General features: G+C 44.3%; 1 protein-coding gene across 1 annotated transcript in view; it reads right to left on the bottom strand.

Annotated features, from left to right (window-relative positions):
* BRINP2 (BMP/retinoic acid inducible neural specific 2) overlaps nt 1–14,032 on the bottom strand; it is a 58,990-nt gene extending 44,958 nt beyond the window's left edge. The window contains exon 1 of the mRNA XM_065936955.1: nt 13,733–14,032. Coding sequence (XP_065793027.1) covers nt 13,733–14,004 — 272 coding nt within the window. The 5' untranslated portion in view covers nt 14,005–14,032. The remainder of the gene's footprint in view (nt 1–13,732) is intronic.
* Nucleotides 14,033–14,613: the final 581 nt, after the last annotated feature.

The raw sequence follows: 14,613 nt of genomic DNA, 5'->3' as shown, positions 1-14,613 counted from the left end.
ACAGCAACAAAAACCCACAACATATTTCCCACTTTTCTTGTAGAATTGATGCTTCAGTCCTGAATAGAGTTACCACATTTTCCGACGTGCGCCATGACCTACATCACTAATTTTCAAGAACTGCACAGAATACAAGAAGTTAAAGAAAATCTGTGCAGAGGAAAAGTGCTTGGTCTGAGAAACTCCAGAATGGTGAACTGATACTGATCTGTGACAAAAGTCTTGAGCACTTTGAAAGGTGACTAAGCAAGCAAGCTCTCCAGGAACCAGGAAAAAAAACCTTAGGTTGACATCAATTTCTTGTTTATTATCTCTTTCCTTGTTTACCAGGACCCAGAAAAGAACTCAGAGGCCCAAGGTGATGACAGAGTGATGGGATATAAGTCTTAGTCCTGAATGAGATCATGAAGGTCCAAGATGGAAAAGAGAGAGTTGGGAGAAAAGAAACAAGGACAAGAAGCAAGTTTGAGAGACATAATATGAAAGAAGGGGAAAGAGAGAGAAAAGAACTCTGGAGGGAAGTCTCAGTATGCTAGTAAGTCAAATAAGCACAGAGAATAATAACTGTTTTCAAGTATCTGGAGACCTTTTTGTGAAGAAGAGGCATTTTCACTTATTCTAGATAAACAGGAGAAAGCAGACTCAGAACCAGCAAGTAGAATTATGGAGGAAAAAAACTGAGATTCAGTTTTATAAAGATCTGTAGAGTGTTTGGGGCTATTGGATGGAAATTGGCTTCAGAACACACTCAGGACTGGACCTGCCTGAGCCAAGGCTGGTTGATCACTTTCTTGGGGATTTGTGAAGTGGTTGTCTGCCTTGGGTAGGAAATAAATGATTTTAAAAGTTTGCTTATGGAACTCTCTTCTACTGTTGGTGGGAATGTAAATTGGTACACCCACTATGTATGACAGTATGGAGGTTCCTTAAAAAAAAAAAAACCAATAGAATTACCATAGGATTCAACAATCCCACCCCTGGGCATATACCCAGAAAAATACAAAAGCTCTAATTCAAAAAGATACATGTACCCCAACATTTACGGCAGCGCTAGTTACAATAGCCAAGGCATGGAAACATAAGTATCCATCAACAGAGGACTGGATATGGAAGATGTGGTATGGTGGAGTATTACTTGGCCCAGAAAAATGAATGAAATAATGCCATCTGCAGCAATGTGGATGAACCTCGAAACTATCATGCTTAGTTAAGTCAGAAGAGAAAGACAAAACCATATGACAACACTTACATGTAGACTCTAAAAAAAGTGATACAAATGAACTTATTTACAAAACAGAAACAGACTCATAGACATAGGCAACAAACATACGGCTACCAGTACGACAAGGCTGTATATGTCACCCTGCTTCTTTAAATTATACACGCGAAATCCTTCAAGCTCGGCTTCAACAGTATGTGAACTGAGAACTTCCGGATGGACAGCTGGACTTAGAAAATGGAGAGGAACCAGATACCAAATTGCCCAAATCTGTTAGATCCTAGGAAAAGCAAAGGAATTTCATAAAAACATCTACTTCTGCTTCATTGACTACACTAGAGCCTTTGATTGTGTTGATCACAACACACTGTAGGAAATTCTTAAAGAGATGGGAATACAAGACCACCTTACCTCCTCCTGAGAAATCTATATGCAGGTCAAGAAGCAACAGTTAGAACTGGACATGGAGCAACAAACTGGGAAAATTGGGAAAGGAATATACATGAAGGTTGTATAATGTCACCCTGCTTATTTAACTTACATGCAGAGTACACCATGCAAAATGCTGGGCTGGATCAAGCTGGAATCAAGATTGCCAGGAGAAATATCAATAATCTCAGATATGCAGATGATATCACCCTAATTGCAGAAAGTGAAGAGGAACTAAAGGACCTCTTAGAGAAGGTGAAAGAGGAAAGTTTGCTGGCTTAAAACTCAAGATTCAAAAACTAAGATCATGCATCTGGTCCCATCACTTCATGGTAAATAGATGGGGGGAAAATGGAAACAGTGACAGACTTTATTTTGGGGGGCTCCAAAATCACTGTGGACAGTGACTGCAGCCATGAAATTAAAAGACACTTGCTCCTTAGAAGAAAATCTATGACAAACCTAGACAGCATATTAACAAGCAGAGACATCACTTTGTCAACAAAAGTCTGTAAAACCAAAGCTATGGTTACTCCAGTAGTCATGTATGGATGTCAGAGTTGGACCATAAAGAAGGCTGAGGGCCGAAGAATTGATGCTTTCGAACTGTGGTGCTGGAGAAGACTCCTGAGAGTCTCTTGGACTGCAAGGAGATCAAACTAGTCAATCCTAAAGGAAATCAACCCTGAATATTCATTGGAAAGACTGATGCTGAAGCACCAATACTTTGCTCACCTTATGCAAAGAGCCAACTCATTGGGAAAAAAACCCCTCATACTGGGAAAGATTGAAGGCAAAAGGAGAAGGGGGCAGCAGAGAATGAGATGGTTAGATAGCATCACTGACTCAATGGACATGAATTTGAGCAAACTCAGATACAGTGAAGGATAGGGGAGCCTGGCATACTGCAGTCCATGGGGTCACAAAGAGTGGGACACAACTAAAGAATTGAACAACAATGTGTGTGGGGTGTGTGTGTGTGTGTAACTGAATCACTGTGCTATACACTTGAAACTAACACAATATTGTAAATCAACTAAACTTTAATAAAAAAAAAAATAAAAATAAACTTTCCTTCTAATTCACAGTTCTGGGCACCTTGGCTCCATTCTGCCATCCCATGTTGCCAGGCTGCCCTACATCCTCAGACACTGTTTCTGCAGCTCTGGGCTCTTACTCTAGACCAACCACTAAATCTGTGGTTCTTTGATTTAGTCTCCAGGCCTGCAGGCACCAGAATGGACATCGCCCTACTTGGTGAAAACGGAAGGCAGAAGAATGTATTATCAGCCTCTAGAGCCACATTTCCTCTATGGAGTCCCATTTGAGCATCAGTTTTCTGATGACTGAAGCTGACCTTCAAGGACTTGACAGTCTCCTTTCCTCTGCATGTGGTCTTTATCAGACTCACCATTTAGAACATAAACAGAACACAGCTAAGCAAAGCCTGGCTCATCACACTGAAGTTTACCTCCGTTACTAACAAACCAACTATGTGACTCCTGTCTAGGGATCATTAGGTATTTACATGCCTCTATGGGTCCAGGAGAACTCACTCCCCAAAGAGTCTTCCTTCCTCTTCCTCCTCCGTCATTAGCATGTCCCCAGTGAGGCGCAGCCACTGCCAGCACGCACGGAAGACAAGAATTCTCCCAGGGACCATGGCTGGTAACGAAGGGCTTGGTGCAAAGCTAGTTCTGGCTACCTCATTTTAATCCCTCTAGGGCCTCCTGCCTGGCCAGTGGGACTTTGTGTTCATTCTGACGTCCACAGCTTGTTTGCTTTTTGCAAAGGGAAGGGAGAAAGAGGCACATTTCTGGGCTCAGGGGAGAGCCCAGCATGGTGGCAGAACTAGGGCGCATTAAACAAGCACAGAGGGAAACACGCGGTACTGAGAAGGAGCTCTGCCAGATTCCGGCATCCTCTCTAAGCCACGGCCTAGGCGGCTAATCTGCTCACACTATTCCTACAAATTCTAAAGCTGACTCGGGAGTCCCAGCCTCTAGGTCTCTTCCACGGCTTCATCTGATTCCATGATGCACTGTGGACACAAAGGGTAAGTGGGAATGACCCAGAGCATATACCAATCTTGTCTTTACATGAAACTCCACATTTACAAAGTGGCCCAATAAGCAGAGGTTATATCCATCATCCATGGTTTCTTCTGGCTGGATGAAAATATTCCTTGAAATATAAGACATTTCCAAGTGGATAGCATGTGTTTATGAATCAGTAGCTACTGGATCCTAAAGTCAGGGGCTAGAGATTGGCTTAGCACTGGATTTTTATAAGCCACTGCCAGGAAAAAAAAAATAAATAAGATACTGCATTTTGGAAACGGCATTAAGTGTTCCTCCAGTAGAGGATTTGATTTGCAGAAATTCGATTTACACCGCACCCTTAGAGAAATACACCACAGTGCAAAGCCGACACATACAAAATTCTCTGTGGGTGAGCTGCTCCAGGAAGGCTCATCTGTAGCTTCCTCCCACTAAGGGTTCCCCAGAGCCCAAGTACAGATGGAGAGCTCAGGTGGAAACACAGAACTACAGGGTCTTTGAGTGGGATGAGACACCTTCTAGCCCCCTGAGACCCATCCTCTCCGTCCCAAAGATCTGCCAGAATGCCAGAAGGAAGAGTAGGAGGGGCAGAGAGCACAGGTAGTTATAAGAGAAGGCACCATTTCTCTTGGAGCGTTAAGAATCCCAGGTTCAGATTGTGTATTTGATCCAATAATAATCATACAATGGTCAGATCCTCTACTGTATTGGGTGCTAGCTCTTCCTTTTGCCAGTTGCATTAACACCCTCTAAAACTCAGTGTCTTCATCTGTAAAACATGTGCACCAAGAGTATCTCCCTGGTACATTTCTCATAATGATAATTTTAACATATATGAGACTCTTAATCTCAGGGTTGTGGGTTTGAGCCCCACACTGGATGCATGCTTTAGGGCTTCCTAGGTGGCACAGTGGTAAGAACCCTGCCTGCCAATGCAGGATACACAGGTGAACCGGGTTCGATCTCAGATTGGGAAAGATCCCCTGGAGCAGGAAATGGCAATACACTCCAGTATTCTTGCCTGGAAAATTCCATGGACAGAGCAGTCTGGTGGCCTACAGTCCACGGGTCACAAACAGCTGGACACTACTGAGCATGCACATGCACAATTACATATTATTATGCACTTAGTAAGATGCTAGGAACATTGTGAATATTCAATATATATAGTCAATGTTTATTATTGTTATTACTATGTCACAATATAGAGAGAATACTTTCTTATAATTTATGCATTTGCCCTTTCAAAACAATCTTCCTTCTTTGCCCCCTTACCCCTCTCATCCCATGAAGAAACGGGAGGTTGGTGACAGCCTGCTGCCCTGTGGCCCACACTTTAATACTGTGTAGTCTACACCTTTCTCAGGAGGTCTGGTATTCCCATCTCCTTAAGAGTTTTCAACAATTTGTTATGATCCACACAGTCAAAGGTTTTAGCATAATCAATGAAACAGTTCAGTCGCTGAATCGTGTCTGACTCTTTGTGATACCATGGACTGCAGCACACCAGGCTTCCCTGTCTATCACTGTCTTGTGGAGCTTGCTCAAACTCATGTTCATTGAGTTGGGGATGCCATCCAACCACCTCATCCTCTGTCATCCCCTTCTTCTCCTGCCCTCACTTTCCCAGCATCAGGGTCTTTTCCAGTGAGTCGGCTCTTCTCATCATGTGTCCAAAGTACTGGAGCTTCAGCTTCAGCATCAGTCCTTCCAATGAATATTCAGGATCGATATCCTTTAGGATTGACTGGTTTGATCTCCTTGTAGTCCAAGGAACTCTCAACAGTCTTCTCCAGCACCACAGTTCAGAAGCATCAATTCTTCGGTGCTCAGCTTTCTTTATGGTACAACTCTTACATCCATACATGACTACTGGAAAAGCCATAGCTTTGACTAGACAGACCTTTGTCGGCTATACAGCTATATATAGCTTGTTGGCTATATATAACTTTGACTATGTGGACCTTTGAAAGAGGTAGATGTTTTTTCTGGAGTTCCCTTGCTTTCTCTATGATCCAGTGAATGTTGGCAATTTGATCTCTGGTTCTGAGATGATACCAGTCTAATGGCAGAAAGTGAAAGAGGAACTAAAGAGCCTCTTGATGAGGGTAAAGGAGGAGAGTGAAAAGGCCGGCTTAAAACTCGGTATTAAAAAAATCCAAGATCATGGCATCTGGCCCCATCACTTCATGGCAAATAGAAGGGGAAAATGTAGAAGCAGTGACAGAGTTCCTCTTCTTGGGTTCTTAAATCACTGCGGATGGTGACTGCAGTCATGAAATTAGAAGATGACTGCTTCTTGGCAGGAAATCTATGACAAACCTAGACAGTGTGTTAAAAAGCAAAGACATCACTTTGCTGACATAGGTCTGTATAGTCAAAGCTATGGTTTTTCCAGTAGTCATGTACGGATGTGAGAACTGCACAATAAAGAAGGCAGAATGCCGAAGAACTGATGCTTTACTGTGGTGTTGGAGAAGACCTTTGAGAGTCCCTTGGACAGCAAGGAGATCAAATCAGTCAATCTTAAAGGAAAGCAACCCTGAATACTCTTTGGAAGACTGACAGTGAAGCTGAAGCTCCAATACTTTGGCCATCTGACGCTAACAGCTGACTTATTGGATAGACCCTGATGCTAGGAAAGATTGAAGTCAGGAGAAGAAAGGGATAGATGATGAGATGGTTGGATAGCATCACTGATTCAATGGACATGGACTCGGGTAAACTCCAGGAGATGGTGAGGGACAGGGAAGCCTGGCATGCTGCAGTCCATGAGGTAGCAGAGTTGGACACAACTTGGTGACTAAACAGTGACAACAACGGTCAATGCTCTGAGATCCCTGTACACAGAAAGCTTCTGTCTCTTGTACACCCACACCCTCCAGTCAACAATCCCTTCCAGGGCTTTCTCCTGCTCAGCTGGTAGAGCTCCACCTGAGGTCACCTGCCCAGCCCATCTGCAGTATCCAATGATGCCTTCTCTGGTTGCTTCACGTAGGAATGAGCAAATCAGTCTGAAAGACCAGAAGGCTGTCTTTGAGTCAGGAGAGATTGTGAGAAGAGGAATTCTCACAACTGTCTCAGACTCGGGTCCAAACCTTCATCTCCAGCCCTGCTTTATGGTGATAAATCTGTCCCACTGGCTTTGAACACCTCACGAGCATGCTCACCTGTTTCAAATTCCGGAGGAGAAAATGGATAACTGGCATTGGGAACCAAATTCACACCTAATGCTTTGGTCGCCCGTATAGACCTCAGCCCACTTCCAAACACTTGTTCCTGTGGGTCTGCCTTCCTGGAGGGCAGAGCTCCCTGAGGCCTGGGCCGCATCTCATTCACAGCTGTGCCCCCAGCCCTGGGGGAATGGCCAGCACACAGAGATAATAAGCATGCATTGAGTGAATAAATGCCCCACCACATGCCACTCACTGTTCTAAACAACGTGGACTGACATAATTTTCTTGTAGGAGATGTGAGAAGCCCTGAGGTGGGATAAATGTGGCAGAAGCTGAATAGCAAGGAAAAAAAATGGAGAATCCCTGACCCAGAAAAAGCTCTTCTCTTGAGGGGGAAAAAAAAAAAATGAAAAGACCACGTGGCTAGCCAGCGTCCCTGTCTGTCTGCATCTGCGTCGCGACGGTTTCTAGATGAAGCCTACCTCATTCCTTTCTACATCTATGTGCCTCTAAGTAGCAATTCATTCATGAATAAAATTAATTATTTCTCAAAGCAAAAATTAATCCTCTTTTTCTCTGCCTGACTGACTCAAGATCTCTCTACCAAATCTCATCTGAAAACAAAACTGAACTGGCTTTCTCCCCCTGGCCTTCCTGGCTTTTTCCCTGCCTTTTTTGCATGTTTTTTTTTTTTTTTTTTTTTTTAACATTTTCTATTCACAGACCACCTGTGCAATTCTATTTCAATCCCACGTGAATAACCTGGATATAGCCCCCCAGAAGACATGAGAAAATTTGGGCAAGAGTCATTTTGTCCTTGGGGAGCATTGGACTGATATCCTGAGAATTTATTCTGATACGGCATTCATGGACCAAATCTATCCATCACTCACTGAAAATGTGCTAAATATCTTCTTCTCCCCAGAGCCTGGGATGCTACATTCTAATGTGCTTTTCCCGTGAGTGTGCTGTCACTCAAACTGGACAGCTGAACTCCTGGAAATCAGTAGAATCCTGTTTTCTTTTTCACAGCCTGCTATGGTGCCCAGAATAATGCTTTCCACAAAGTAGATGTTTCATAAATGCTTGCAAGAGGACCAAGTGAGCAAACACACAGTGTGGGAAGCTTACTCTAAATTCAATTTTTAAAGCATGGGTGACACTGGATTTTCAGTTGAACAGGTGGCTTTATAAGATCTCAAAGCACAGCATACCATTTTCTCGCCAGGTGCATGTTCAAAGTCCATTTTTTCCCAGGTAGAAACACAAGGAATTGCCTTTGGTCCTACCTTCTCCAGATATATAATTACTTCTACTTCATTTTACTCATCGCTAATACAGGAAAATGACATGCCACTTCAGGAAAGAGGCTTTTTAAACTGCACCCTGAAAGAAATCAGTGTCTAGGAGACCCTTTTGGCATTTTGGAGGGACAAGATATGGCAGAAATAAGGCAGTGGGGCAGAACAGGTGGAGGAGGGACAGTCACATGCTTCCCTGCATTTACACTGGATGCCTGGAGCTGGCTGCTCAGTGTCTAAAGCACACCTGGTGCTCCCACACCTTTGGTTTTACCGCTTCTGTGTCCACGGCACCGTTCCCCAAGCTCTCCACCTGGAGAGCTCCCACTCAGCCATCAGAGTCCAGCCAAGGCATTACTTCATTGCAGCTTTCCTCAACCTTGCTGTGCAGAGCCATCTAGCACATTCTCCAAATGCACTGGTCTTGTGAGTTCCACCAGATCAAGCGCTGTGTCCTCCCCATTCATGATTTATTATCAGAATCTTGTAGAAGGATAAGCACAGAGCTGGCCTTCAATAAAACAGGTTGAAGGGATATTGCTCTTCTCACGTTCTTGAATTGCCTTTGTCTGTTTATGTGCTTTCTCCTTTCTCCAAGTGGGCAGTACACTTCCTCCTTCACATAGGTCGGCTCCACTGGTCCCAGATGTTGCCACGTTAAGATGGAGAGGAGATGCTGTCCAAGGATGAGGGTCTGCAAGGCCTGATTCCAGGGCCTGTATGCCCTTGTAGGGCTCAACCTCCAGACACTTCTGGAAGAAAATTCCTTGGGTGAAGTCCTTGGGCTGGGTCTATAGCCTAGATTAGATAGTCTATGTCAGATACTGGGCTGTACATTTAGCCAGCAGTGAACTCCTGAGGAAAGTAGATTCTAGACACTTCATTCTGTTCCCCTCCCACCTCCTCACCTCTATGGACCAAGAAAGAGTACCTGTGATGAGTCTCTAGGCTCATCGCTCTGCAATGCCTCTGGTTTTGCTTTGTTTTGCTCTAGTTTTTGTACTATTTCTTCCTCTTCTTCCATCTCAAGAAACTCCCTCGCCAAAATAGAAACCCAGTGAGAAGGGCAGAGATCAACCAGCTGGCTCAGGTGATGGTAGTGTTTCTGGCAGAACTCACCTCCTTCCCTGCCTGTCCCATCCGCCTGAGAACCAGGGCTTCCCTTGTGGTGACCTGCAGCTGCGTGATAACACCACCTTTCTCTACCTCTGCAGCCGTAATGAACACCTAGGAAATCACTGGGATTTGCCCAGGCAGACTGAGGTTGCCGTTTATTTATGTGGATTGTGATCTCTTAATTGGAAATGGTGCCTCTCCCAGGGTTTGCTGTTTATTCAAATCAGTGTTTGTTAGTCCGTGAGATGTGGTCTGGATGATAAATCAGCTCTGGTGCTCCCTGTCTGATGGCTTCCACAGCTGCTCTCTGCTTCCCCACCTCTCCATCTCCCACAAGGCACCCACAGGCTGGTTCTAGGCCCTCCAGCCTTTTCTGCTTTTAAACATCTTTCCCCCCAGCTGCTTGGATCTATTCTTATGAGTTTATGTGCCTTGGCACTAATAATTCCTAAATTCAATTTCTCATGACTACTACTCTATTTGTAGCATCTCCTGTAAATATTCTCACTACCTCAAGTGCATCATGGAGCATGCTGCCTTACCATGAAGCCTTCTGTCCTTCCCCACCCTGGTCACTCCGCTCTCCTCTCCATCTCCCAAGCACTTAGTCTAATCAAGCTTTAATGCTGTACGGTTCATGTGGGGCTCTTGCTAAAATGCATATTCTGATTTTGTAGGTTGGGACAAGGCTTCAGGTTCTGCAATTTTCACAAGCTCTCAGGTAATGCCAATGCTATTGGTCCACAGACCACACAAGGAGCAGCATGGACAAAATATTTGGTTTTGCCTGTGTCTCACTTCCTTCTCAGGTAAGCTATTGCCAACCCTTGTTTTCCATCCTAATGAATCATAAACAGATTATCTTTCCTTACGATAACTGCTCTGGTGCCTGTGGAAAGGTTCTTTTAATGGACCTCATTCAACACACCATCTGATTCTATTCCAGTTTGTCCTATTGGATGTTTCCAGATGCACCTGCTAAAACACATTTCTGTTTCTACACTGCCTACCTTTGAGTACCACTCCAACCTCTTAGTTTTAAGCTTTGTTCTACTTTGGTTCTCAAAATTTGCAAACTCTGCCCAGAATATGATAAAAATATAAAGGGGTTTTTTTTAAATGAAGATATCTATTAATTTTTGATTTGTTGTCCTCTCAAAAGACTTCTAACACATCCCCAGATCTTTCTTTTCTAAAAGAGAGACAGAAATGGAGGCATTAATGACTAAGGTCAATAATTTGGAATTATACCTGGCCTTGCTTTTTTCTTCCAACCACCATATCACACTCATTGTTCTATACTATTTCTAGCTTTGTCTCTTCATTTTAATTTATTCTTTCCGAGTTATAAGTGTTTCATCATAGCGGTTTGGATTTTTTCCAATCCCATGATTATCTCTCTATTAAAGCCTTAATACAAAAAGAAATTAAAAAAAAAAAAAAAAACCAGACTGTTCATTACTTTGATTTGTAGCAAAGAGAGAATGGAACATTACCACTAGAGTGTTTCAAGAAACCATATTTACATTTGCATCAGCTCAATTTAGGTGCCTGATTAGGTTGCGCATTATGAAGAAGATGCATTTACCAGTCAAAAGGAAGTGGCGTGGTCTAGAGTTATGAGCAGGAGACTTCAAGTCAGGAGCCCTGAGTGTTACTTCTGGCTATGACTGGCTAGCTCTCTGACCTTGAACAAGTCCAACTCACTGCTTTGAACCCTAAGAGTCCCCACCTGCCTCACAGGGCTGGTATGAGAGGCAGATCGCTTAAACGTTTATTATACTGAGGGCTAAAGAGTGGTGCAAATGTGGGCATTCAGGGGTCACAAATGGAATTAGAGACAGGATCTCTGCTCTCATAGCTCTTACCACTAGCCTGTTAAGAGACAGTGTCTGAGAAGTGGGCTGATCACTCAGATCTTGGTCTGACAGGTCTTGAGGAGCTGCTGAGAGGTCGGCTAATGGAATTTAAAAGCTGACCAAATATTGAGTAAGATGGCCAAGCTATTTAGAAAGTTTTCACAAGGATGTATATTGTCTCTTTTCTCATAATGGTGCTGTCCTGAGACTGTTCATGTTAGCCCTGGCACCAGGGAGCTGGCAGGGCCCACTGACTCCCTTCTGTAGGACACCTCAAGGCAGGCCTGCTCGGTTGGCTACCCCTGACTTTAGAAGAAAGCTCATTCTCTGTGGTGACTCTAAAGCAGGCTGGAAATAAGCTGGCTCCTTCTGGTAGTCCACGAGACCAGTAAGAGTGTGCCCCAGAGAAGATTCATTCATTCTCCAGTTGAGAGCGAGAGAAGGAATTAAGGTTAATACACTTTAAAAAAGAAAGCAAGAGGGACTTCCCTGGTGATTCCACTGCTTGGGACTCTGTGCTTGTGATGGAGGGGGCAGAGGCTTGATCCCTGGTTAGGGAAGTTCTGCAAGCTACGGGGTAGGGCCACAAATAAATTAATTAGTTAAAAAATAGAGAAGCATGAAACACTTCTCTATTTATTAAAAAAACAAAAAACAAGAGAACATTTTTTTCTCCTTCTAATGTAAGTTGTCAAATGCTACGTCCTCAGCAGATGTTATCGCAAAGACAGTACCCATGGCTCTCATCTCATTGTAACTTTTCCATTGGTTAATATTTATTGAGTGATACTCTAATAATAGGTAGTATTTATTAAGCACTATTCTAAGTGTTTTACATCAATCAACTCTTTTAATTTTCACATCAGTCCATTAGAGGTGGGCACTATAATTGTCCCAATTTTACAAATAAAGTAAGTGGGGAACAAAGAAATTAAATAATTATCCCAACATTATAAAACTAGTAAGCTGCAGCTCCAGGATTAGAGTTCAGGTCATTTGGCTCCAGAACCTTCACTTTGAAGCACCTGTGCCTACATGAATACAAACCTAAATGGAGAGAGCAATAATCTCTGGGGACCCACGGTTAGACAGGCCAGAGCTATTTTATATCAACCAGTCATCTCCTCCAAGTGAGAGAACACTCTGATTTCCAAATAAGAATGGAAAAGTGAAAAGAGGAGGTAGGATTTGGAGTTTAATGTTAGAACCTGTTTGTGTAATTGTTATGATATGCTCACAAACAGCTAGAAGAGAAGGGCCTCTCTTCTGCTGTGGGAGAGAGCTTTGTGAAATTCTACACCAAGTACTCTAATCCTACTGGAAAGTCTTATTCTTCTCCCACCACAGTTCATCTTCTTTCTTATATGGAAAGCACATGCAGATACCATACGATCTCCATTTACCAGCTGTGTGCCCCTGGACAAGTTCCTTAACTTCTCTGGACCTCAGTTTTCTCATCTGTATAACAGGGAGAATAATTGTTCTTCCCACAGAGGACCGTTAGAAAGATTAAGTGAGTTCACATGCACAAGGCATGTAGATGTAAACTGCTAGATCCAGAGACAGGGTGAAACCTTTAGCATGTTCATAAGACTAAGAATGCATACACTCAGGTTACAGAGAGCAACCTCTACCTGGCAAAAGAATAGGTGATTTTCTGATTCTGTTTCTCTTTGTGTTTTTTCATAGTTCATCTCCACTCCTTTCATTCGGAACTAATCTGTAACTGAAAAGTAAATGTCTTTAATTAAAAAAAAAAAATTCTAGCAAAGCTCCTAGAGTTATCTGAATGTGAAGAGGTCAGTGTAAAGAGGAAAAGGGGTTGAACTAAGGGAGAGACTGAGCCCAGTGATGAAGGGCAAGGTTGAATTCAGGGATACACTCCAAGGAGTGCTGAGGTTCACTGAGGCACCAAGGTGAGGATTTCCAGGAGCCTTGTGCTTTTAAAGTGCTGCTCCAGCAGCCGGGAATTTGTGCCTAGTCAGATGGACCAGGTAGGTCACGTGTTTGACTTTCAGCTCTGATGCTCCTGAGGGACATTCAGAGAGAGGGCAGGAAGACACAGCGCCTTTCCTTGCACAAGGCCAGCTGAGGCTGTGGTGTTGACAAGGGTGAGCGCAGGCCCCTCCCTGCCTCTGTGGGGCTCCCCCCACTTCTAAGGCAGGAACTGGAGCTGCCCTGCCTTCATTTGCAAGTCGAGGTAATTACAACTCATAAACGTATCTCACCCATTAGTTAAAACCCGTCCCCAGCATTTGACTCTGACCTCCCGCAGCAGCACGGGCCACATGCTGACTCCATGCCGCCTGATTTGTCCTCAATTTATAAGCAGCACAACCTATAAATAGAAACCCTTTTGCTAAGTTCCCCAGGAGGCATCAGCAGGTTTTCCAGCTTGTATGTGTTTTCTTCTTGCTTAAAAAAAAAAAGAAAAGAAAAAAACATGGCAAGCTTGTTCCCCCTGCCTGCTACTCCTCCAGCTCTCTCCTAGTGCAATCTGCGGTCTGCCAGCTGGCTTCGCGGTTGGCACCCGTGCAGACCCAGGCTGGCTTCGGAGAGGAGCCCCACTCACCTGTAGATCCGGTACCTGGTGGTGAAACCCTGGCGGTAGCGCTCCACGAAGTCCGTGTACTCCTGCGCGCGGTGGAAGGGGCCCCGATCGGTGAGAAGCCAGTCCAGGGGCGGCTGGCCGGCCGTGGAGGCATGATGCTCGGGGACCACAGCGGCCGCCGTGGCCGAGACAGCCAGCACCCAACCGGGGAGGCCTAGTGCCAGCAGAGTTGCCCATGGGGCCGCCGCCACCGGCCGAAGCCCTCTAAGCCGAGCGCTGCACTGCCACCTCATGCTTCTCCCGGGCGGTTGGTGTCTTCATTCTCTCGCCACACTCTCCCACTCTGGGCCGCTCCTCCAGGACTCCTGGAACTGGAAAAGGGCCACATGGAGATGTCAGTCGCACACCATGGTCTGACCCCCTGGGCCTGGGAACATCAACCCTCCCTGGGCAGGGACCCTTCTAGAGACCCTTCATCCTAGTGATACACCTTCATTCTAGGTCTTGAGCTAAGTGTCCATGTACATTTCATGTAATTCTTAAAACAATCCAATGGGCAACACCATCATGTTCATTTTGCAGATAAGAAGATAAAGTATAGTGAAATGAAGAAAGTTGCTTAAGTTCATGCAGCTTTTAAGTGAAGAAACCACAATTTTGACCTCAGGTGGTCTAACTCTTACACTGTGTTGCTTCTTTGTTTTCTATGTAAACTTGACACCATCCACATTTGTCTTCCTCTCTCAAAAATGTGAATGTTCACTGTGTTCCAGTGATAGACTCATAGACTGTGTGCTGCCTCTAAAGGCTTGATGTAAAGCAAAGAGAAATCCCACTTTTCTGATGATGAATTGTGGGCAGAATAGTGAAGTCCCATCACTGTTACAAAGCTTGATTAACTT

This window comes from Muntiacus reevesi, chromosome 5, assembly GCF_963930625.1.
Source record: "Muntiacus reevesi chromosome 5, mMunRee1.1, whole genome shotgun sequence".
Classification (NCBI taxonomy): domain Eukaryota; kingdom Metazoa; phylum Chordata; class Mammalia; order Artiodactyla; family Cervidae; genus Muntiacus; species Muntiacus reevesi.
The sequence above is the reverse complement of the archived record's forward strand: the minus strand, read 5'-3'. Positions and strand labels throughout refer to the sequence as shown.